This window comes from Leptidea sinapis, chromosome 16 (assembly GCF_905404315.1).
Source record: "Leptidea sinapis chromosome 16, ilLepSina1.1, whole genome shotgun sequence".
Classification (NCBI taxonomy): domain Eukaryota; kingdom Metazoa; phylum Arthropoda; class Insecta; order Lepidoptera; family Pieridae; genus Leptidea; species Leptidea sinapis.
In genome coordinates this window covers 9,301,878-9,325,373 of record NC_066280.1, presented here as the reverse complement: position 1 = coordinate 9,325,373, position 23,496 = coordinate 9,301,878, and the positions used below count along the sequence as shown (strand labels likewise).

General features: G+C 37.1%; 1 protein-coding gene across 1 annotated transcript; it reads right to left on the bottom strand.

Moving 5' to 3' along the window:
- Positions 1–463: 463 nt before the first annotated feature.
- Positions 464–23,218, bottom strand: LOC126968691 (WD repeat-containing protein 26). The gene is made up of 9 exons (XM_050813748.1): positions 22,504–23,218; positions 21,199–21,370; positions 18,243–18,668; positions 16,828–16,961; positions 12,488–12,605; positions 11,173–11,435; positions 10,080–10,180; positions 8,748–8,863; positions 464–5,966 (listed from the first exon to the last, which is right to left on the bottom strand). The coding sequence occupies exons 1-9, from the start codon at positions 22,644–22,646 to the stop codon at positions 5,802–5,804; spliced, it is 1,638 nt and encodes a 545-aa protein (XP_050669705.1). The 5' UTR covers positions 22,647–23,218; the 3' UTR covers positions 464–5,801.
- Positions 23,219–23,496: the final 278 nt, after the last annotated feature.

The window sequence follows — 23,496 nt, the reverse complement described above, 5'->3', positions numbered from 1 at the left end:
GAGACAATACAATAGGTACCTACATAATATAACAGTGTTCTTTCACTATCACTTTTACCTTTCACTTTTACATCGTAAAACACAACATCGCACCATATTTCCTTCGATTCTACTTAAAATTGTCACTGATGTTGAATAAATAGTGGATATTTCACACGTTTTCTGTGCAGCGCTGTCAAGTATGTTTAGCACACCGGGTGTGCTGACCTAGAAAAAACCGGCACGCATGGCGAAACAAAAAATCTAATCCCTCTATCTCATTTCTTTACATAAGACTCGTATAAGTTTTTCTTTTTCTCGTGTGAGTGAGACGGAAGCTATCAATTAGTCTAGTTACTATACTTGGTCTATGTCTGATACGTGTTCTCACTATTTTATGTGCAGTTATCGACAAAAGACATTTTATCACAGAGTAGGTACGCACTCACACCTCCTGGAAATTGGATCTTAAATAAACACACGGTTGCGATAAAAAATTTATTAATATAATATCTATAATTATTTATTTTTTATAACATTTGAACGCCAGTCTCCACCGCTAACATAAGAGGCATGCTGCTCAAAGTGATCTACGCTACTCGCATGTAAGGCCCCGGTGACAGGCGTCGCATCTTGCATCCATCTCTCTCTCTGTACTTCCACAAGCCTACTGACGCGCGCCCGCGGGCGTGATCCCCTTAATATATTAATTACCATACGTATTCTATGTCAATAGTAAAATAAACATAATATAATGTTAGTTAACAAATAAGGAAGCCACTTAATGCATATACAGCGAGACAACAGAGATGAAATATACTTACAAATTTTATGAACGATGCGAGACTCAAATCCGCACCTCTCGGTTCCGTCCGAGCGCTCTTACCAACTCAGCCAACAGTCTGAATAACGCATCGAACGTATACCTTTGTACAAATTACATAAATTGTATATTTAATCTCAGGAGTGAAGGATATCACTTAACAATAACAAACTGTAGAGATGAAATAGTACTCAGATGTACTTACGGCCGTTCCCAATATTCAGTCTATCTCTTACTTGAGATAAAAATCGTAACTATCGTTGATTCTCTGTCCCAATAAACTAATCGACGGTAACCCACCTTATCGTACGGATAATACGATACGCTGTCTGTCAATGGGACGACGTATAGCTTACCAGCGATAGAAGTTTGTATGGAAATTACAATATAAGGCGATAGGAATGACTTATCAGGTATATTGGGACAGCTTCAAATTATTGACAGCTAATTACTGACAGTAGAAGTTAGTTATTTATCTCTATCTGTAGATAATATATTGGGAACGGCCGTTAATCAATAACTATTGTGGCTCCACTAGCAGTTACAATTATTTCAAAACAGAATAAAAATTGTAAAAAAAGTTTCACATCTGTAAATTGTAATGCAATTGTTGATGAAAAAATATTTAAATGAGAACTCGCAAAGATATGTATTACAGTAGCTTCTCATATAAAACTATAAATAACCAATAGCAGGCTTTACAAATACGATATAACGTTTTGTTTACATTAACATAAATGTATATTATTCGGTTTTATGCGCCAACTAATTGGAGAAGAGTTCCGAATTTCTGTAAGCCCTAATTAAATTGTTTCAGTCCCATTAAGTAAAATATATTCTTCAATGAATTCCCTACAACAGAATGAACACAATGTTTGGCTGAAGGTATTAGGCTCAGATCTATTGAGGGTACTTAAGACTTTTCTCAGACTTTGTGTGATGTTTTATCACTCCAAGTGTGATAATACGCGTACTAGGGCTCTTTAGTACTCTTTAATAGGGCTGTCCATAAACTTAATATACTGTCCAAATAGGCGAACCCTGTGAGAGTGATATAAGACCATGAAACGATTTTGAAACATTTTAGTGTCCAATAGTCTCCTGTCAAATTGAACCGCTTTTAAATTTTAGTGTTTTCATCGTTATTGTTCTGTGTGTTCATTTCATAGGTAAATACTGATATAAGATTATACGATTCTACTTTCGTGGTGGTTATTATTTTTACGCAGTTATTACTATTATCTAAAGATTATATTAATTTAAAAAATATGCTTTATAAAACAATATATTGTATATGTGAATATAACGCCGTTTATCATTCATAGGGATTGTCTAGGGATATAGAACACAGTTCTGCGTTTTAGACAATACATCTGTAAAACTAACACACATGAACATTTTAAATTTAGTCTAGCCGGCCGTAATGAGAGTGTTTCTCTATTGCTTTAGTATAGTAAGGTTATGGACTGTCTTAGAAACGAAAACAAAGATTTAGCATAATCTTTACCTACCTTTCTTAATCTTTACCTTGCCTACACTCAGCTCAGTTTTACCTAAGTAAAGTCTGAGAGAAGTCTATGTACGTTCTATATCTCAGCCTTAGAGTCTGAAGTTGGACTCAGCTCGGGCCCCAGAGAGTTGGCTACTTGTGCCTCTGATAAAGGCTCGTCGGTATATAGTTCTGGACCTATTGCCTTATCATTTTAAATAAGTTAGACTATGAATGTTTTATCGAATTGAATAATTAATAAATGTAGTTTTGGTGTGTCTATGTGTTGGCGTGAGATTTTGCGGTCGCGGATAATATAAGCCAACGATCGCACCGTGTTAGCTCAGAATACAGAACGAACTAGGAGTGATCAATCAAATTTCTACGCAGTAGACTGTATCCAACATAACTCCCTGCCCGCGTTCAGCACTACAAAGGCTCCATACATTAGATACCGCTTTTAAGGCTCTTTTAAAAATCCTACTAATAATAGAAGCACGTTTGTTACTCTTTCACGCAAAAACGACTGAATGGATTTTAATGGATAGTTTCAATAATGTAGCTTACACATCAGAATAACACATAGGCTACAATTCATAAAGATATTGTATGAATTATAAAAATTATAACGATAAGTGTCAAGTAAGTAGGAAAAAATTCGGCCATCTGCTAGCTATTCTGGCGCATGCCGCGACAACTGTTAAAGTTATATATGTATAATGTACAATGAAAATATTTATCTTAAATTAGACTTACAAAAATTGACAATTTATTTTTAACGCACATTTGGTAGTAACAAATTGATCCTTATATCAAAATAAATACTTTCATAGCGTCTGACACTAAAAGTGGATAAACTTTTTCTTTTACACTACATTATTTGGACAAATATTTTTAATAGTTACGACGATAACCAACCGAGTGCGCGATACTATGGTGCGGTCGGGCGGCGGGCGAACTAATGAATAGTGGCAGCAGCTAGTATTGTAATTTTATATGTAATCCCATTCGATTTCTTCGCATGCTTGGTAGCATTTTACGGCGTAATATTTAAAAATTGGCATCTGCTGCAAACTGTACGCGGATCGGCCATTGCTAATCGACAATAATTTAACGATCTTGTTTACACCGCCTCAATATAGTCACGCCTCAGCGTTGATTGTTTCTAGTTTGTTCTGTATTCTGAGCCTGTTACGTCTAACAAATACAAACTTCACACTGCCCTATGTTTGTTTATCAGTCACCATGACAACCAAGCGTCTATCACCTGGCTGTGAGTAATGCTGTCTCAGATATATCTCTATCCCATGAAACATCGCGTAACAATAACTTACAGTCGGTATGTCTGGCTTTAGCCAATACTTGTAATTAAACATATAATGATTGATCTCACATTTCAGTCGAAAAACAATTAAATTAAAATATAACCGGAGCCCATTGAGTACACAATAGTAACATAATGACCCCGCCCGCCCCGGTAGTGATGGTGCAGTGGCCGAGTGCCAGCCTAGTCCCGGAGATTCGGTATAAAAATATACACTACTCGAATTATCTGTCTCTATATATTAGTTCCTTATTACGAAAGAGTCTTATATTAATTATTATATAGTCTAAGCACCTCGAGGGAGGTAAGGGAGCGCTCCTCACATTGATGATATCACGGCGAACTATAGGCGACAGGCAGACAGACAAACTAACAACTTGCAAGTATCGTAATATGATGAAATAGTTTAATAAGCTCGTTAGTACTAGAAAACTTAGATTCCACATGTAAGCGAATCTAGAATGCGAGCCAGTGACAGAATATAGAACACAAAATATCTGACATTAAAAGAGTGATCGCGATAATCATAATTCAAAGTATTTATGGAATATTCCAGAACTTTCATATGAACTACGTTCCACGCGATAGCAACACTAACCACACTTCAGACCATTTTCTGATACTGGTAACATCTATTATAATATTTGTATGCCTGTAGCTAATTTTAATTTTGAATCTATATAAAAAAAATGCAACGGTCTGTCTGGCTGTTTCGCCACTACACAAGTATTTATACACACTACTAAATAAAACAGTCTTTCAACGACAAATACACTATAATGTTAGTTAATATGGTCACACTCTCAAATAAGCTAAAATTTATCAATAACTTAACGCTAAATATAAATCTATGCACAACACCACTATACCTATCAGAGCGAATCCAGTCAGCTCTACCTTAGACCAAACCAAATATTGTTCGGCCTCTAACAATAGGGTTTATTTTACATGACAAAATATGTTATAGTAAAGGTTTGATTTTATGAACCCTGAAGATTGATCCTGTATTTGAAACATTGTTGTTACATTTGTCTCTCGGTCTATTTCCCTCATTTTTGTTTTAAATGTATTAATAATAAGTATTCTAAGAAAATTTAAACCCCTTTTATATTCTGTAATTAATTCCCACCTGAATATACTAATTATTTATTCATTATAATTTTGCTCGCGCCAATTATAAGTTTTACCACCGTTAACATTGAATAAAAGACCCTGTCATGGTTGCCGGCACTAAACTATTATTATATAGTTATTATGCAAAAACTGTACACACGTTATTGTGATTTGTAAAATTGATAAAAACCTCAGCAGAAATATGTAATGCCAGATTGAGCACTCCCTTACCATTCCACACTCATCACACCAACAACTCGTCACCGGACACAACCGGATCACTGGTGATTATTGTGTTTTATTTATTTCGAATGTTGTCAACTAAGCCATCAACTCGAACTAAAACAATTAATTCTATGTCACATGTGATCTCTAGCAACCGTTATAGCTGTTATTATTGCAATATCCCTGTCACAAACACAGTGTTCGCTGTGATTCAATTGCCAGTTCCCGGACGTTACCTCGGCTCCATTGCATTAATTTTGCCTGTTTATTATGACATTTATTTGTTACTTTTTGCAATTGTTTGATATTACGATCTTACATGTCAGACCAAAAATCTCGTAATATTTTTATTGATACCAATCACATTAATTTGATGGAAATATTCCGATATGAGCCAAGTTTATATATTTCAAATAGCAATTAAGAAAGTTATAAAGACATAATATATATAATTCATTTGATTAAATATATTTTTGTTTAAAAACCATAATTCATTATTTATTTAATATCCACATTCAGTAACGCTGAGCTGGCAACATCATTACTGACATTTCAATATCAGCATTAACTTTTTACTGTGGACTGTATTTCATAATCTTCATCTCATCATTATGACCAAACTTTAACTGACTGTATATTACTATTTCCACAAAAAAAAAAACAAGATGGCGAATCTCAAAACTGTTGCTATGCAATTTAAAAAAAATATATAAAGGTATTTAAAAATGACATGAACATGACATAAAAGTGAAACCTTCTGGCTTGAATTGGACCGGTTGATATCTATCTGTATATAAAGTCCAGATGATTAGGTCAGGTGACGTCATCACTGCTGGTCCCGTGGCCCGCTAGTTGGTGGGGTCCCGTGGGCCCCACAGTCGCAGCGAGTAGTCGTCAGAAGCGGAGACCAGCACGTCGTGGTAGCGCGGGTTCCAGGCCACGGCGTTGACACAGCGCGTGTGTCCTGTCAGCACAGCCACCGGCTCCTCAGTCTCACGCTGCCAGATGTACACCTGCCGGCGCCCCATCAATATAATATCAAGTATTCTGCTGAATTCATTATTATATGTTATGTTGCACGGACTAGTAAAAAAAATAAGGACTCCGTGTCACCTTACATAATAGTGTAGCACCAAAACAAGCCGATTAACGTGTAAATACATAGCCCCACGCACACACTTACACGACTACGTGCCGATAGGCGGCCATTATGAGAATTGTCATCGTCTGTGACAGATCAGTTTGCGTCTCAATAAAATATTTTTAAAATGCCGTCGTGCGTTGTGAAAAAGTGTAAAAACAATACTATTTAAGTATTTGTGGCCATTTATGATTATTTAAGGGAGTAAAAATTTTGAAACTAGTATCCCCCGTAACCGCACACACGCTAGCATAACGGTGCTTCACTTGCTAATTTCACGGCGCGGAGTCCTTCTTTTTTTACTCGTCCGTGGTTATGTAGGTATGTTTTCGTGTTGCTCAAAATTTACAAACTCAGAATAAAACAAATCCTGGCACAAACAGAGTCAGTTAGAAATCACAAAATTTCTTCTAAACTCTAACAATGTCTACAACTGCATATGTTAGATTTATTTATTAACTGGTTGTTTGCTACTAAGTGTAAATTTAAAAATTAATTGTACTTAGTGTTACTGTTGTGTTCATATTTCTATTTTTACTTTATGTTTAAGTGTGTATCTGTATTTGTTTCCAAATAAATAAATAAAAAAAATTATATATAATATTAACAATCATTTGACCACCATTTTTAAACAAAATTGTTAGTGGGAGGCTCCTTTGCACAAGATGCCGGCTAGATTATGTGTACCACAACGGTGCCTATTTCTGTCGTGAAGCAGTAATGTGTAAGCATTATTGTGTTTCGCTCTGAAGGGTGCCGTAGCTAGTGAAATTACTGGGGAAATGAGACTTAACATCTTATGACTCAGGGTGTCGAGCGCAGTTGTAGTGCTGCACAGATTTTTGAATCTTTCAAGAATCCTGAGCGGCACTGAATTGTAATGGGCAGGGCGTATTAATTACCATTAGCTGAACGTCCGGCACGTCTCGTCCGTTATTTTTATATAAAAATATCACAAATTGTAATAATTAAAACACTTGTTATCATTTGCTTCTAAACATATAAATCCGGGCGACAGCAGGGTATGCGGAGAGCGCGGGGCCCGTTCTTGCGTGCTCCGCGTCGTACGATGACATGTTATAAAATGTTTGTTAATATTTTCCATCAGTGTGGGAGCAGTCAAAAAATCTAACATTTTTTAGCAAGTATTAGAGTACTATGCGCGTGACCTACAAACAAGACTCAACATGGGAACCGAGTATTTAAACTAGGAGTACTCATACGATGGTAGGTATCGATATTTTCGTACGATACGAGTACTCATTATCGAATATTGGCAACTCTCGATACTGGAGCCCCATTACCAGCGGTGGATTTACACTAAAATTTTGGAAGTGAAAAAAATTTTTCTAGTCTTATCAAGATTGCTCAATATAATTAATTCATTCTGTTAATTAATAATTTTTGGTATAATTGATAATTCAAGAAATTCAATTTATCCATTAAATGAATAAAAATGATTTAATCAATTTATTTCCTTGGAGTTTTAAAATAATAATAGATTTTTTTATTTTCTGGACCTAAAGAAATTTAATTAGAATTTTTTTTTTGATAAAGTTTCTGCAATAAATTAGTTATTTTAGTTTTGAAAAATAAAATATATAAACTATAAGTTTAAGTAAAATTACAGTGTTGGGGCAGATTTTATTCCGCTGCCCAGGGGCGGCATTAAGTTTAAATCCGGCCCTGCCCATTACCAATATCGAAATACGAAGTTTCGTACGAAGTACGTACCTATTACGAAAGTGTTTCGGATCGGAAGATAGCGATTAGATATTTTGTCTTTCGTTGACCTTATTCCCAAATTCACTTGACATTTACTTTTTCATTGTTTGACATTACTGTGATTGTAACTATAACTTCACTTTTTATGATAACGAAACGAAATCCGTCCGCACTATTTGGCTCCGAAGTATGTTGGTAATAAGATTTAATTCAATTCTTTCGTTTCGGACCAAAACTTCTCATTCGACTTTTGGTAACAGACCTCCTGAGTACTATCGTATTGGTGTCGGCCAGCCAGCCAGCGACCTCAGTACATAATAAAGCATTAATTATAAATTTAATAACTTTTTTTCTCCATCTCTCTTATGGATGTCTGATAAATCCTCAGCTATGACTTAAATAATGTTAATTGATTCAAGTTTTGACTACCCACAAGTATCGATGCTTTAATATAGTATTGAATGCGGTATCGATACTTTGATTCGATACAAGTATCGATGAACGAGTGGCAATCAATTTTTAAAAATATCGACTTTTACTTTGACATTTCGTAACTATCTAATATATAAAATTCTCATGTCGCGGTGTTTGTAGTTAAACTCCTTCGAAACGGCTTGACCGATTCTCATGAAATTTTGAGTGCATATTGGGTAGGTCTGAGAATCGGGCAACAACTATTTTTCATCCTCCTAAATGTTAAGGGTGGTCCACGCCAAATTTTTTTTTATTTTTTTTTAAATTTGTTTGATTATGAGTCAGCATTAAAAAATACATACAACTTTAAATTTTCACCCATCTACGATCAACAGTTACTTTTGTATCGCGATTTTAATATCGGCAATACAACGTTTGCTGGGTCAGCTAGTATATAATAAAATTAAACATTGTCAAGCAGGTATATATTTTGTCATGTTAGGGCTGGTCTTACCTTGTTGTCTTCGCTGCCCGACGCGATGAAGTCGTCATGAGCGCCACCGAAGCAGGCGTGTATCGTGAAGTGTCCCTGCGACAGACCGCGGAACCGGCGCACCAAAGCGCGGCCCCCTGCAAAGATTTAAATTCACGGTTTTCATTACACAATATGCGTGCGGCTCGACGGGCACTTATTACATATGTATGAGTCATCATATCATCCGGAAGACGCCAACTGCTGGACAAAGGCCTCCCCAAAAGATCTCCACGAAGATAGGTCCTGCGATACCCCGAACCAACCTATTCCAGTCCATATTGTGGGGGCCATCTGTTCGCCTAGCTATGTGACGTGCCCACTTCAGTTTAGCAATCATTAGGGCTATGGCGGTGAATTTGGTTCTCCAAAGTTCTCTCTTTGAGCGACCATGAGCTTTCCGAACAGGCCCATGGTAAGCGACCACGTCTGTGTAACGTAAGTCATTTCTGGCAACACACACTATATCCGATGCAGCATATATTAAAAAAACTTTCTGGCAACTAATGCCTAAGCTTTCTGGCAACCTGGCGCTTTTAAATGCTCCCTGACATCTCTGGAGAGTCAATGTTGCAATTTGGATCAGAGTTACCACATTTTTAGGCCCTCATAGTGCCCTCTATGAATTGTAAGATTGTTATAAAACAGCAAAATCTTGATGGGGTTTTAAGCCACATGTTAAATTCTCACTTGACAAACTCTCACTTCTGATTTATATGACATTTGTCCCTAATAAAAAGCGCGTACAACTTTCACAAATGTTGGTATGACGTTCGTGTAATCTTAAATATATATAAATTACATGCCACGTTGTTTGTCCGCGATGGACTCCTAAACTAATAAACGGATTTTATTGGAATTACTTCATGAAGTGCAGTTTAGTCCAACTTGAGAGATAGGATAATTTGTTTTTATTTCTAATATTTGTTTTGTATGGACATATTTTCTATGAGAGAATTTTTTGACGCACGATTTGATAGTTCTGCTGTGAAACAATTACTTTTCAACAACAGCGACCATATTTTAGGATAGAATTCTTGATGTTACGAAATATTATTAACGACTTCATAAAAAAAACAGTATATTAATTATTATGAACGAGTCCCGCATCGTTCATAAAATTTTGTTGGCTTTCAAATTTTATTTATGTATTAATCCTAGAAGTGAGGGTTCACTTTAAAAACATAACAAATTGATTAGAACAACATCTGTCGGGTCAGCTAGTAAGCTATAAGTGTGTTTTCAGCGGGCAATGCAGCCGTTAGTCTGAAGTAATAGCGAAAACAATAGCTGAAACATTGAGTGTGTACATACGGATATCCCAGAGATGCACGCCCTGATTGGCCACGTTGAGCAGCAGCATGGTGTCCGAGGAGTTGAGCGTCATGGCCATCACGGCATGTTCCTCTTGAATGCTGGAAAACGCACACCACATACTTGTAAGAAATCGACACAATGGCTACTTGTTTATTTTCTTAAAATTATTAACTTAAGAATCTATTTTGATGGCAGTTGAATCACTACCAATGCTCCGGAAACAAATGGCGCTGTGAGAGAAAAGGGCGCAAAAAAACTTTCCCAGTATACTTTAAGGTCCTCTTCTAGAAAAAATACCATCAATAAGTTGTACAATATTAATTTCCTTCCCACAAGCACACAGCTGGTCCGAGGTTCGAGTCTCCTTAAGAGACGCCCCGCGACTCTTAAGGCCTCCACGGCCCACGTCCTGTCACTGTAAAAGCCTTTAGAGCTAGCAGCAGAGGCTTTTAGTCGGTAGGAGGCAGCAGTCACCCAATCCAACATATGGACCCCGCTTCAGGGTCTTCAATACGTAAATATATTTTTCATTTCTCATACTCTGAAAGTATTGTTGTTTTGATCTGATTATTGGGTAGAAAATGTTGCTTCCCTCCACAGAGACGGAAAAACTCATACAATGTGACTTTCTAAACAGCCAGTGTGAACTTAGCACAAACTTCTTTGAGCGGAATAAGCCGCTAAAATTCCCCGGTGAGTTCCATATTTAAAATTCAAAAGTCGACATAAATTGTCCTAATTTGACAATTAATTTTAAATAGGTACTACTAATATTATTACATATTATCTATGAATAGTTTAGATAAACAAATAGTTTTATTTTCCTCATATTCGGAATGAAAAGAAAGAATTCCTACTTGGACTATAGTCTAAATACCTCGGGAATTGATTCTTTCGACCCTCGGTTAACAATCTACTATTCCTCCCCTACAAAAAAAATATGGTTGTTTAGGTAAGACGCGCGGGGGGGCATTGAAAGCAAGGGAGTAGGATTGGCAGTTACTTTGGATGTAACAAAGGCCTTCAATCACATAGGGCTGTGCAAATTTCTATCGCATTTCTTTTATTTGAATGAATGCAGCATACGCACAGGTTACGGTCGGTGAGGTCTGCGAAGTTGTAGGCTCGCACGCGGTGGTGCGTGTCTGCAGCGAGTACAGTTCCGTCGGCTCGGGCCGCCAGGGCGTTGACCCGCACGCCGTCCCAGTTGTTGAGTAGCGCGCCATCTAGCGAGCACTGGTAGAACTGGCCGCGGGCGCCGCCGCACACGAAGCGCTCCGAGCCCGCCTGCCACGCCGCCGCCGTCAGCGAGTCCTCCTGCGACTGCGACATCTTGATGTGCAGCATCTCCGTCTGGGATACACAAACAAAACTATTATATTAACTACGGGCTTTGTATAAGAGGGGGAAAACATGCAAGAGGCTCATGTCATGTAGGTACCTACTGCACTGACCCGTTTAAATACCACTGGACAGGATGTTCCATACGTTTGACAGCAAATTTTTTGTGCCTATTTGAAGCGTCACTCGCGAGCGTCCAGAGAACTAATTTTGACGTATAATACAAATGGCTGCGAGAGAAGCGCATAGTACTCTGAAGTATTATTGCATTTTGAATTTATTTCGGTCGTTTTCTGTGCTATTTATACTTCAGGAATCAATGTAATAAAGTACAAAGTTTTCCTATCGATGTTTGTTTAGCTGAGGTTGTCAACACTAGTTTTAGTACCGCAGACTCTCGCTACATGGCCAACAGCGCCAGTAAGTATATAGTAAAGGTCAGTGACCTACTGTAATTAAATGTAGGTAAATGATTACGTAAGCTTTTTGAAGAAAATGTTTCCCCAACCTAATAAATATCGATACACATAATATGATTCAGAAGAAATACAACATTTAAATATAAGTTAGGATATCTTCCCCACCATCTGGATGTGTGGCGGTCCTCCACAGTGCGGTTTTCAAGGAGCTTTCTTCCTCGTACTACTGAGCTGTGGAATGAGCTTCCTTGTGCGGTGTTTCGCGGACGAAAAAAAGCGGGTAACCTTCCTTAAAGGCCGGCAACCCTCTTGTGATTCCTCTGGTGTTACAAGAGAATGTGGGCGGCGGTGATCACTTAACACGAGGTGACCCGTACGCTCGTTTGTGCTCCTATTCCATAAAAAAAATTAAATATAAGTAACTTTTGATGCTGCGGTTCGTACCTGTAGTAATTATTATAAATAATAGTTTCAAAAAAGGAACCTTACATATTCAAAAAAATATTTTCTTCTTTTTAAAGTATTGAGAAATTATTAATATGACGTGTAGTCAATAATTAAACAAGACCTTATGAAATTAATTGAATTGCGAACAAAGGAGGATAAAGCCATCATCATGTCGAATTGAAATGTGTGCGTGTATACCTCCATGTTCCATATCCAGAGGTCGGGGCAGTCCTCGGGTCCCGCGGCGATGAGGTAGCGACCGTCGGGGCTCCACGACAGATACGAAACGCCGTATGAGTGGCCGTCCAGTGACTTCCTAGAAAGAAATAATATGCAACATGTTACAAAAATCAGTCATTCACTATGTGAGAGTTTAATCTACAGAAATCATTGCATGCCCAAGATCAGTTGATCCAGCAAAGGCCTAATTAAATCAAATCAAATCAAAATCAGTTTATTCACGTAGGTCACGGAAATGACACTTATGAATGTCAAAGAAAATAAAATATTTTTCTTACTGAATCTACCGCTACTTCGTAAAGGGTTGAGCTAATGAGAAGAAGTAGCAACAAACTCATTGCCACTCTTTTATATCAAGATTTACATTTTAGTACATCGATTTACAAATCATTTCAAATTACAATATAATATGTAAAATGATGCAACAGACAGTAAGTCAAAAAAGTAAATGTAAATTAATACAAAAGTTATCGAGTACAGTAGCTGCATCATCCACATACACCATAAATAAATAAATATGTATATATCCATACATATATATACACACAATAACTTTTAAGAATCTGAAACCGAGTCCCCGGCAACAGGATCATCCTGCCACCACAAGCAGCGCCCGTTAGCATCGAATTTATCCAGTATATGTCACCAACACATGAACCAGTACACATACATGTGGGAAACATATAGTGTTAAACTAGAGCATGATAATGAAGTCTCATTTATTTGAATAGCCCTCATCAGATTGCCTACGAAAATGATGTGCCACAAGAAGTACCCGCTGTTGCCTGTTACCCGTGACATCCGTATTTACCAGTGTAACCATATTACATAGTTGGTTTTCCAATGCTGCCACCTGTATATCTTCGAAACTATCATAATATGTGTAACTCTCATTGTTAAGGCAGCGTTCGTAATAAACTTTTACGTTCGTTAATATACAGCCTACGACACTCATAAATAATACAGAGATCCTAAAACTACTCCCAGTCAACTCATCTGACTTTCATTGGAAAAAAAACATGCTTAACAAACTAAATTAGAAAACTGACAACATTGCACAGCTGTCTTCTTAAAGGGTAAGATTTCGACAAATTTCGGATGATTAATGAAAATTGATGTAAAGTGCAGATTAATATAGATTCTGCTACACAGATTCTGTGTGATTATCATACTTATATGATTTTTTTATTTCCTCTATTTTTTAACAATACAGGGTGTCCCGTAATCAGTGGACCAACGGGATACCCGTGATAGGGGTGGTCATCATCTCTCGAAAACACCAAATTTTACTGTTCTAGGGCCAGTAGTTCAAAAGATATGATTTTTTAAGCATTATTTTGAAAATTCTACCCTTATCAACACAAAAGTTGAAAAAAAATATTTTTTATTTTTATTTTGCCCTGTTTCTTAACTTAAGGTGGCTGAGGAAACATGTGTCTTCACAATTAAATCCATTTTTGTGAATAAATATTGCCAAATTAAAAATTAAAAACCAAAACATGCGCAAATATCAAATAACTAAATTTGCAACGTGATGTTTGAAGCAAGCTAGTGCAAAAAAAATGTATGACAGCCTTGCGGACCATTATTTAAAAAACATCTGCAGTTCATACTGATTCCAAAAAGGTATAACAATATTACATTTTACAAAAAAAATAACTTAATAACCAATTTTAGACTCCAATTGCGAGAAACATTTAAGCGCTATCTATTCTGAGAATTATTTTGTTATCGAGAGAGAGATAACACAATATGCTATCTCTTTCTCGCTCAGGTACCTTTTTCGTTTACGGGGTCCTATTGGCCGACGCCTATGATCCCCACACCCTAATTTTTCAAATTATTCTTAGTTTCATCAGAGACTTGCTCATAGCTCGTAGCTGCACACGTGTTTTTTACTTCGCTACCATTACGACTCTTTTTTTTGGTGACTGACGCTTGAATTGGACCTTGTTTGTCTTTGTGATTTGGATACTGTTTGCCCGGATTTTATAAAATGCCTAATACCTATACTCCTCGTGAATATGCTGAGATGTATTTTATTTACGGTCTGTGTAATGCAAACGCTCGGCAAGCAGCCCGTACGTATCGTGAGCGCTATCCTAATCGCGACCGCTATCCGGATCATCGAATTTTTCTCCGTGTAAATAACGCGTATTTAGAAGGCAGAATTCCCGGAGCTGCAAACAACGTGGGAAGACCTAGAAGAGTCGATGAACTTCAAATACTGGCCGAAGTGACAGAAGAACCTTCTACGAGTGTTCGTCGTATTTCAAGACGTACTGGTATAGCAAAAACAACAGTACATCGCATTTTAAAAAGAAACAGTTTATACCCTTATCATATTCAACGAGTGCAGGCACTATTACCTGCTGATTATCAACGGAGGATAGATTTTTGTGCAGAGATGCTTCGCCGATGCCGACAAGATCCACTATTTTTCAATTCAATATTATGGAGCGATGAATCGTGTTTTAAAAGAGTTGGAGTGTTTAACATTCATAATTTACATGAATGGGCTGTTGTGAATCCACGTATTGTACGAGAAGATAGATTCCAGCACCAGTTTGGAGTCAATTTGTGGGCTGGAATCTTAGATGGTAAACTTATTGGTCCATTTGAGCTCCCACCGAGGCTTAATGGTGCTCGGTACTTGCAATTTTTAAGAAATGACTTAAGTAATTTATTAGCAAATGTACCACAGGAGGTATGTGAGAGGATGTGGTTACAGCATGATGGCGCACCCGCTCATTATTGCAGACAAGTGAGGGAATATTTAAACGAGTCTTACCCAAGTAGGTGGATTGGACGAGGAGGTACAATCCCATGGCCAGCTCGATCACCTGATCTTAATCCATTGGATTATTTTTTATGGGGATATTTTAAAGAATCCGTATATGAAACCGTTAACGATAACGAAAGACAGCTAAGACAAAAACTGAATGTGGTGAGTGAAAAAGTCAAAAATAATGAAAGGGCGTTAAAAAGTTTAAAAAGAAATTTTATAAGAAGATGCCGGCTATGCCTTAGAGTAAGAGGAAGACATTTCGAACATTTATTATAAGAAATAAATAAAAAAATTCTAACTATTTACTTTTGTTTTATTGTAAATTCCGCCAAGAAATTGCTATCTAATGTTGATTTAAAATAATTATTGTCTTTTATTGTTTCACAATAATGATTAATTATACCTTTTTGGAATCAGTATGAACTGCAGATGTTTTTTAAATAATGGTCCGCAAGGCTGTCATACATTTTTTTTGCACTAGCTTGCTTCAAACATCACGTTGCAAATTTAGTTATTTGATATTTGCGCATGTTTTGGTTTTTAATTTTTAATTTGGCAATATTTATTCACAAAAATGGATTTAATTGTGAAGACACATGTTTCCTCAGCCACCTTAAGTTAAGAAACAGGGCAAAATAAAAATAAAAAATATTTTTTTTCAACTTTTGTGTTGATAAGGGTAGAATTTTCAAAATAATGCTTAAAAAATCATATCTTTTGAACTACTGGCCCTAGAACAGTAAAATTTGGTGTTTTCGATAGATGATGACCACCCCTATCACGGGTATCCCGTTGGTCCACTGATTACGGGACACCCTGTATATCTAGCTTGTCCACTGACATAGGCCTTCTCTAGGACCTTCCAGTGCTCTCTCTCCCGCGCTTCTCTACTCCAAACTGGTCCAGCAACCTTCTTTATATCATCTTCCCACCTTATTATCTGTCTGCCTCTCTTTCTTTTAGCATCTCTCGGGTACCAATGGGTGAGTTTCTGTGACCACTTGTTTGGGCCTCTGATCTTAAGTGGAAATGGTCAGGCCATTTCCACTTAAGTTTTTTCACAGTTTTTGTTATGGGGATCACCTTTGTTTTTTCTCTTATGTCCGTTAGTCTTTATCTGTCCTTTAATTTTATGTCCAATAGGCTCCTCTGCATGGTTTTGGCATACTTCCAGTTTTCTCATATATTTGCTTGTAAGGGCCCAGGTTTGGCATCCATAGGACATACATGGTGTTATGCAGGTGTTTAAAATCTTGCCTTTTTCTAGTGCTGGAATCTCCTTACTTTTCATGATCTCCTTCAATGACCAGTAGCGATTATCATATAGTTATCATTAAAATGCGTTAATGGGAAACATCTAGAACTCACGAAACTAAATCTAGTTAATAAATAGGTATGTATACTGCCACAGCAACAGTAAAGGCCATTCCACGTGTTATGTTCTAAAATGGTTTGAGTAACGGCGTATCAATATCAAAAACTTGTAGATGTACTTAAAAAACAACATTACCGAAATGCCAGTCTCTTCGCAACAGGGTCGAAGTCCCATATCATGACGGTGTTGTCCTTGGAGCCAGATGCCAGCTTTGTGCCATCCGGGGACCACTTGCAGTACCACACCTCATCGCAGTGCTCATTGAGAACCTTTAATATTATATAAAATACATTTAATTAAACGACAGTTGTAGAGTCTTGTGGTAACAGCTGCTATAGAAATTAACCACAATCATAATTCCCATTTTCATGATGGCATGACTAATTTACAGGTAGACTGCAGTATTTTCACTCACTTAAGTCCCGTAGAACTTTGCTCGACAGTATGTTCCCCTTTAAATTACTACATAATTGATTCTCCTCATCTTATATCGAAACTTAACCACGCTGTTCCAAAAACTCAACTGAGAGCGTGTAAGAAATATAATCCATTTCTCTGTAATTATGCAGGATCTAATTTAGGCTATTTCTCTCGCTTGAATAGAATTACCAGGGAATATAATAGTCATCGCGATAAAGTCGACATATTTGATCACAACTTACACAAATTTAAAAAATATATTAAAACGATTGTTTCAAGGGAGGGATGACCTCAATCGTAATTTTTCGACAATTATATTAAGATTGTATTCGTAGATATATAATATATTATAGTTCATATTTTATTTTGAGGCTTTATTTAATTGAATAACATGTCATTTTCGCCTATAATTGAGGCATCACTTACCATATGAATGTTTTTCTATTATACTGTGTTTATATTAGTGTATACCTTGTTGGCGGAATTTAATAAATAAATAAATAAATTGCAATGGCAATGGCAAATCAATAAGCAAATGGTAAAAATACGTGTTTTTCTCTGCTGATATAAATTCAATAATTAATTTTCCATTATCAGCCCCCTGGATAGCTAAAAGGATTTTAGGCAAGATTTAAAGGAGATATAACAAAATATTATCGATTAGTTGCTTTAAGATTAAACAGATTATTAGTAGGCTTAATAAGTACTTCTTTAGTCCATTCAGAAAGGGTTTTCTACAGATTAATAATAGCATATTTTTTATTATTTTAATATAATGTAATATTGACACACATTTACACAAATTATCTTGCCCCAAACTAGGCATAGCCTGTACTATGGGTACAAGACAACATAAATACATATAAACATCCATGACTCGGCAACAAACGTTCATATTCATCATATAAATGATTGTACCTACCGTGATTCGAACCCGGGACCTCTAGCTTAGTAGTCAGGGTCAGTAACCATTCGGCTATATGGGTCGTCGTATTATTAAGATAAGAGTCATTTCTTCTTTTTTTTATGGTACAACAAGCGTACTTGTCACCTGTTGTTAAGTGATCACCGCCGCCCACAATCTCTTGCAACACCAGAGGAATCTATCTAGTTAGTATACCAATGGATACCTGTAAGGGATGTATGGGGAACTGGTCGGCTGAGCACTGGTGGTCTGCGAGCAGCGAGAAAGGCAGGCGGTCGGGGTCTGGCTCGGGGCGTGGAGCTGAGTGGAACCGACAGCGCTGCGCCTGGTAAGCTGCGGCCTGCGCTAGCAACGCACGCAAGCGAGCTGGAGCCATCATGAGGGCAGGTGGCAGCACGGCTTGCACGCGAGCTAATACGGCTGCCCGAGACCCTGGGCCGCCCGACCACTGCGCACGTCCACGTAACTCTTCAGCATCACCACACATCATGAGGGCAGAGAGACGATGTACACGCGGCGTGTCGTGCTGCAGAGGCGTCAGCTCGTTGCGGAGTACGTGCAGCGCGTCCAACACGCGTCCCACCTCCAGGTGCTCGAGATACTTTTGCTCCAGCACCACGAATTTCATTTCCTGCACACGCCAATATACCTAATAATATTGACACACTTTTTACACAAATTATCTTTCTCCGAATTAGGAATATATAGCCTGTGTTATGGGTTGCAAGACAACAATATATTATTTAAAACAATAAATGTTAAATCTAATTAAATTTATAACACCGCGAATCTCCTCTCGTTCTAAGATTACATTTAATGTATCACCTTATACAAGCAATTATGCAGGAAATACATTTGTGAGGCGCTCTTGTAGTTTTTACAATGTACATCTTACTGAAATTGATATATTTTCATTAAATATACAAAAATATAAGAAAATAGTAGGTGATATTATACTAAACAATAAAATCATTGTTGTTTTGTCCTGTTCTTAACTATACTCTAATAACTGTTTAAATTTTCGTTTTGTATATTGTAATTTTGTAGTTTTTACTTTTGGTTTAAAATATCTATCTTGTTTTTTGTTTTGCTTTATTGTCCATTGTAAACATATTTAGTATTTAATTTATGGAACTGTTTTGTCTTCTTGTTTATGTATATTTGTAACTCACTATTGTAAAAGACTGTTTTGTTCCTGAATAAATAAATAAATAAATTAACAATATACTTACTTAAACAATAAAACATTAATACTATATACTTCTTCATATCGGCCAGGCGTTCGACAAAGTCTGGCATGATGGATTATTGTATAAAATAATAGAAAGACTGCCTCATTCCTTCTTCTCCATCCTTCGATCGTACCTACGACACATGCTTCGAAATCAAATGTAATAACGAAACATCTAAAATATACCTAATTCAATGGTACCTCAAGGAAGTCTATTGGGTCCAATCCTTTACCTTGTGTATACTGCCGACCTTCCCACATATGCCACAAAAATAACTGCAACCTATGCTGATGACACAGCCCTATTAGCAGTACATGATGACCCAGTACAGGCCTCGGCTGACCTCTAATTACAACTGTCGGAAGTGGAAGAATTGCTTGATAAATGGAGAATAGAAGCAAATCAAAACAAGTCTGTCCACGTAACCTACACACTTGCTAAGCAAACATGTCCTCCAGTTTATCTGTATAAAAAAAAGTACTTTTAAAAAAGTACTTATTACAAAATCCTTCATTAATATAATTTTATCTACGTTAAGCTAAGTAGACAACTAATTTGTAATTACTAACATTTAGTTGATAATTAGTTTTTATTTTGCATTTTATTGATTTCTATACTTTGTTTAAAATAAGATCTTGTAATAACTGTATTAATTGAAAATAATTGTTCTATTCATTATAAATATTATGTAATTTAATTTTAAGCGGCTTCACACACAGATAAGCTTCCTAAAGTTTAAGTGTGTGTTATTATATTGTAAGCTATAACTATATTGTATTTTAAATAAATATTATAAAAAAACATTCCTCAAGCGGATGATGCTAAGTACTTAGGAATAAATCTAGACCGCAGACTGACCTGGCGAAAACACTTATGGGCCAAACGAAACAACTAGATTCTAGAGTGAGTGATATGTACTGGATGATCGGACGCAAGTCTAAGTTGTCAAACAGTAAGAAAATGTCCATTTACAAAGCGATACTTAAACCAATATGGACCTATGGGATTCAACTATGGGGCACAGCAAAGAACAGCAATGTAGAAATACTGCAACGATTTCAAAGCACAACAATACGAAACATGTGTAAAATTCCCCAGTACATTAGCAACACGCTGATGCATGATGATCTAAAACTAAACACTCTGAAAGAGGAAATCACCAACTACAGCATAAAGTACCAGCTGTGACTATCATGCCATATAAATAATTTGGCTTCCCAACTGGAGGGCACTGGTAGTGTCATATACAACAGACTGAAAAGACACAGCATTCCTAACCTTGCTGATAAGATTCACCACCAGATAGTCAGCAAATGTGTAGATCAGTTCTAACGATCGTACTGACCAAGATCTAACGAAGGAACTGACTATAAAAATGAAGGACATAACAAAAATTAACCACCAAAGAGACAATAAATAGGCTTATTGTGCTAGGCACAGATCGCCAAGATGGCAGAAAATATCAGAGGAGAAAAAAAACACTTAAACACTCGGCTAAACAGGTCGTCAGACAATTCAAGGAATATGGACAGATGATTCAACTAAATTATAATGTAACGTCTGGGTCGTGTGTTTTTATTGACGACTCACCACATTGGATGTTTAATTAGTTTTTTATCTCTTCTGTCTTTATTGCTCTTGTTTGTGATCTGTTGGTAATTGCCAACAATGAGCAACACTTTAGTCTGCTTGCGCTGGGATTTTATCTTATACTTGAGAGTGACCCATTAGCCATGTGCCTCAATTGTTGGTTGTTCTATTCAAATGAGTTTCAAGCTAGTCACACTATGTCTCCTTGGTTGGGTGAACTGAACACAGTTGCTGTTGATCAAAGCCGAGGCCCTGTGAGTGTTTATTTAGTTGTAAAAAATGATTGTGTGCTTTAGATTTTTTAGAAAGTAAATGGCTATGAGCCATGTGTGTTCTCACGGCGAGGTTGTGAGGGTCGACATGAGGCGAGTCCCGGAGCAAGTCATGAAGAGCGCGCAGGTCGTGGTCCGCCTTCACCCAGTCGCCCGCCAGCACGTGCTGCCGGAACGTAGCTGCCGCCGGATGCTCCAAGTGCAGCCCCGACTCCTCCATGAGGAGTGCTGCGCTGCGCCTGTTGTGATGCCAATACCAGTAGTATTTTGCTTTATGGAAACAAACTATAACTGTGAGGATATAGCACTTCCAGACAGCAAATTCCTTATTATTCAAACCCACCCAAATAATATTGTTCTGGAAAAAAAAATTTAAACAAAACACACAAAGTATGGCATCTCAAATACAAGGTATGGAAACCCAAAAACAAGAGAATGCAATGGAATCAATCTTATTAATAAATATTACTTGGCTAGTTTTCGTTTAGTCCCCTATAATACATGATGGAGTTTACAATGAGCTTCAAGCAAATAATTTTTGTTACAATTTTTCCTTCATATGTAGCCTTTGCTTACATTTTCCTGTTTCTTTTAATGATTGTTGACAATGAAATAAAATCGCAAATGCCACTAATCATATTATTATAATCAATTAGTCAATTTAATTTAAATTATGTAATCATCAACAAATTATGTCTATCCAACAAATCACAACAACACAATCTGTTGTGACAAGTTAAAATTAAATAAAAACTTTGCAAATAGTAAACTGGTTTTCACACAATTGCACAACATATTATATTTATAATTGCAAATCCATTTAACTGAGGATAATCAAGTCTCTATTTAACTTTACATTATTTGTGTTAATGCATGACAAAAATAACTAAAACTCGAGGTTTGTGTGTGAAAACTGAAAATGAAAGACATCTATTGAAACACCTATTTATTGCTGTAGGTGTGTTCTAAATACACTTGTAATGTGATTGCTAGTGATGCTGTCTTTATTCTTTTCCTTATCCTCTAGTGTAAGGGTGTGAATTATTTAGTTTTACACTGCAGTATGTCTACTACAGTTAAAATAAACATTGATAAGATCCAGTTTCAGAAGAAAGGTAGATGGATGGACTTTTAATAGTATAGAATAATTTGAAGATAAGTTTCAAAACGGATGAAATATCTTATTAAGCTCAAGCATTTTGTGATCAAATTTCAAAAAACATCAGTTAAAAAGTTATCACTTAAGTACACAACATCTTTTAGAATTAACAAACAATAAATTTATATCAGAATACCTAGTGAAAATAAGTTTGCATTAACTATTCTTTGTTTTTTGATGTACCTAATTTTGACTGGTGGTAAAGGAACTTACTCAAGTCCGACTGACAGCAGGTGCTGACCAATTAGACGGACAATCTCCTGGTCAGTGGTGGCCATACACAGTCCAGGCGCAACATCTCCATTCCTGGAGGCATCGCCGTTGATATGCGCACCGTTGGCGCACGGCTGGTGCATGGTCAGCTCCGGCGACAGCCTGCGCGACCGCTTGCGCGGCGGCTGGGGGCCCTCCTCTCCGGAGTCACTGGAGGCCAGGCTGGCCCTCTCGGCTGCGCGTGCTCGCCGCGCTCCTCCCGTCACGATCCTCGCCGCATCGGCCTCGTCACCGCGTGACGTCACGATCTTTGCCCGCCACCCGCGCTGCACTCAATGCACCATCTCTCTTTGTTCTCGGTTAATGGACTCTAGATGCTTGTCACGATTCACACATTCCAAGCCAATGGCACACAAAATTAATAGAAGTCACAACAAATACACGGTTTGCGTATTACTAAAATATTGTTTTACAATCTGGAAATGATAAATAGAATCTGTACACAAAAATCAGCTGAAAATGAAAAGACAGCTGTGAGCTGTCTCAAACAGAATTCTATGTTCTAACTTCTAAGTTCTATTGCCCTTGACGCCCTTCCACATCCATAGATTCAGTATGCCAATCCAACATATGTCAAAACTCACAACATTGAACAGTATATATTTCGTCTGTGATAAAATAGACTCGAGCACACACTAATATGATGCTTACACAGGGACTCGATAGTCGAGAGTTACGTAAAATATATACATAGACTTACAATATACTAGCGTATAGACAACAAAGCGTGCGACAGAGTCAGAATAAACATAAAGTAAGGTAATCTCTATTGTTACTATAACTGTTGTTGATTCACAAATCGTTGGCACTAACAGTCAGCTTACTCCCCGCAGCAATGCTTGGCATTAGCACCTTAGTATTTTGAATATTATACCACTTACTAAACGCACACATCTAAATTGGTCAGCATTAACCGGCTGTTAGGTTAGTATA

What these genes read in the sequence shown, in the direction of transcription:
- LOC126968691 (XM_050813748.1), bottom strand. Translation starts at nt 22,646, where the DNA reads ATGCACCAGCCGTGCGCCAACGGTGCGCATATCAACGGCGATGCCTCC. An exon ending in TCGACCCTCACAACCTCGCC is followed by an intron (nt 18,669 to 21,198) that starts GTGAGAACACAC and finishes TGGCGTGTGCAG; the next exon opens with GAAATGAAATTCGTGGTGCT. An exon ending in TCTGGATATGGAACATGGAG is followed by an intron (nt 11,436 to 12,487) that starts GTATACACGCAC and finishes TGTGTATCCCAG; the next exon opens with ACGGAGATGCTGCACATCAA.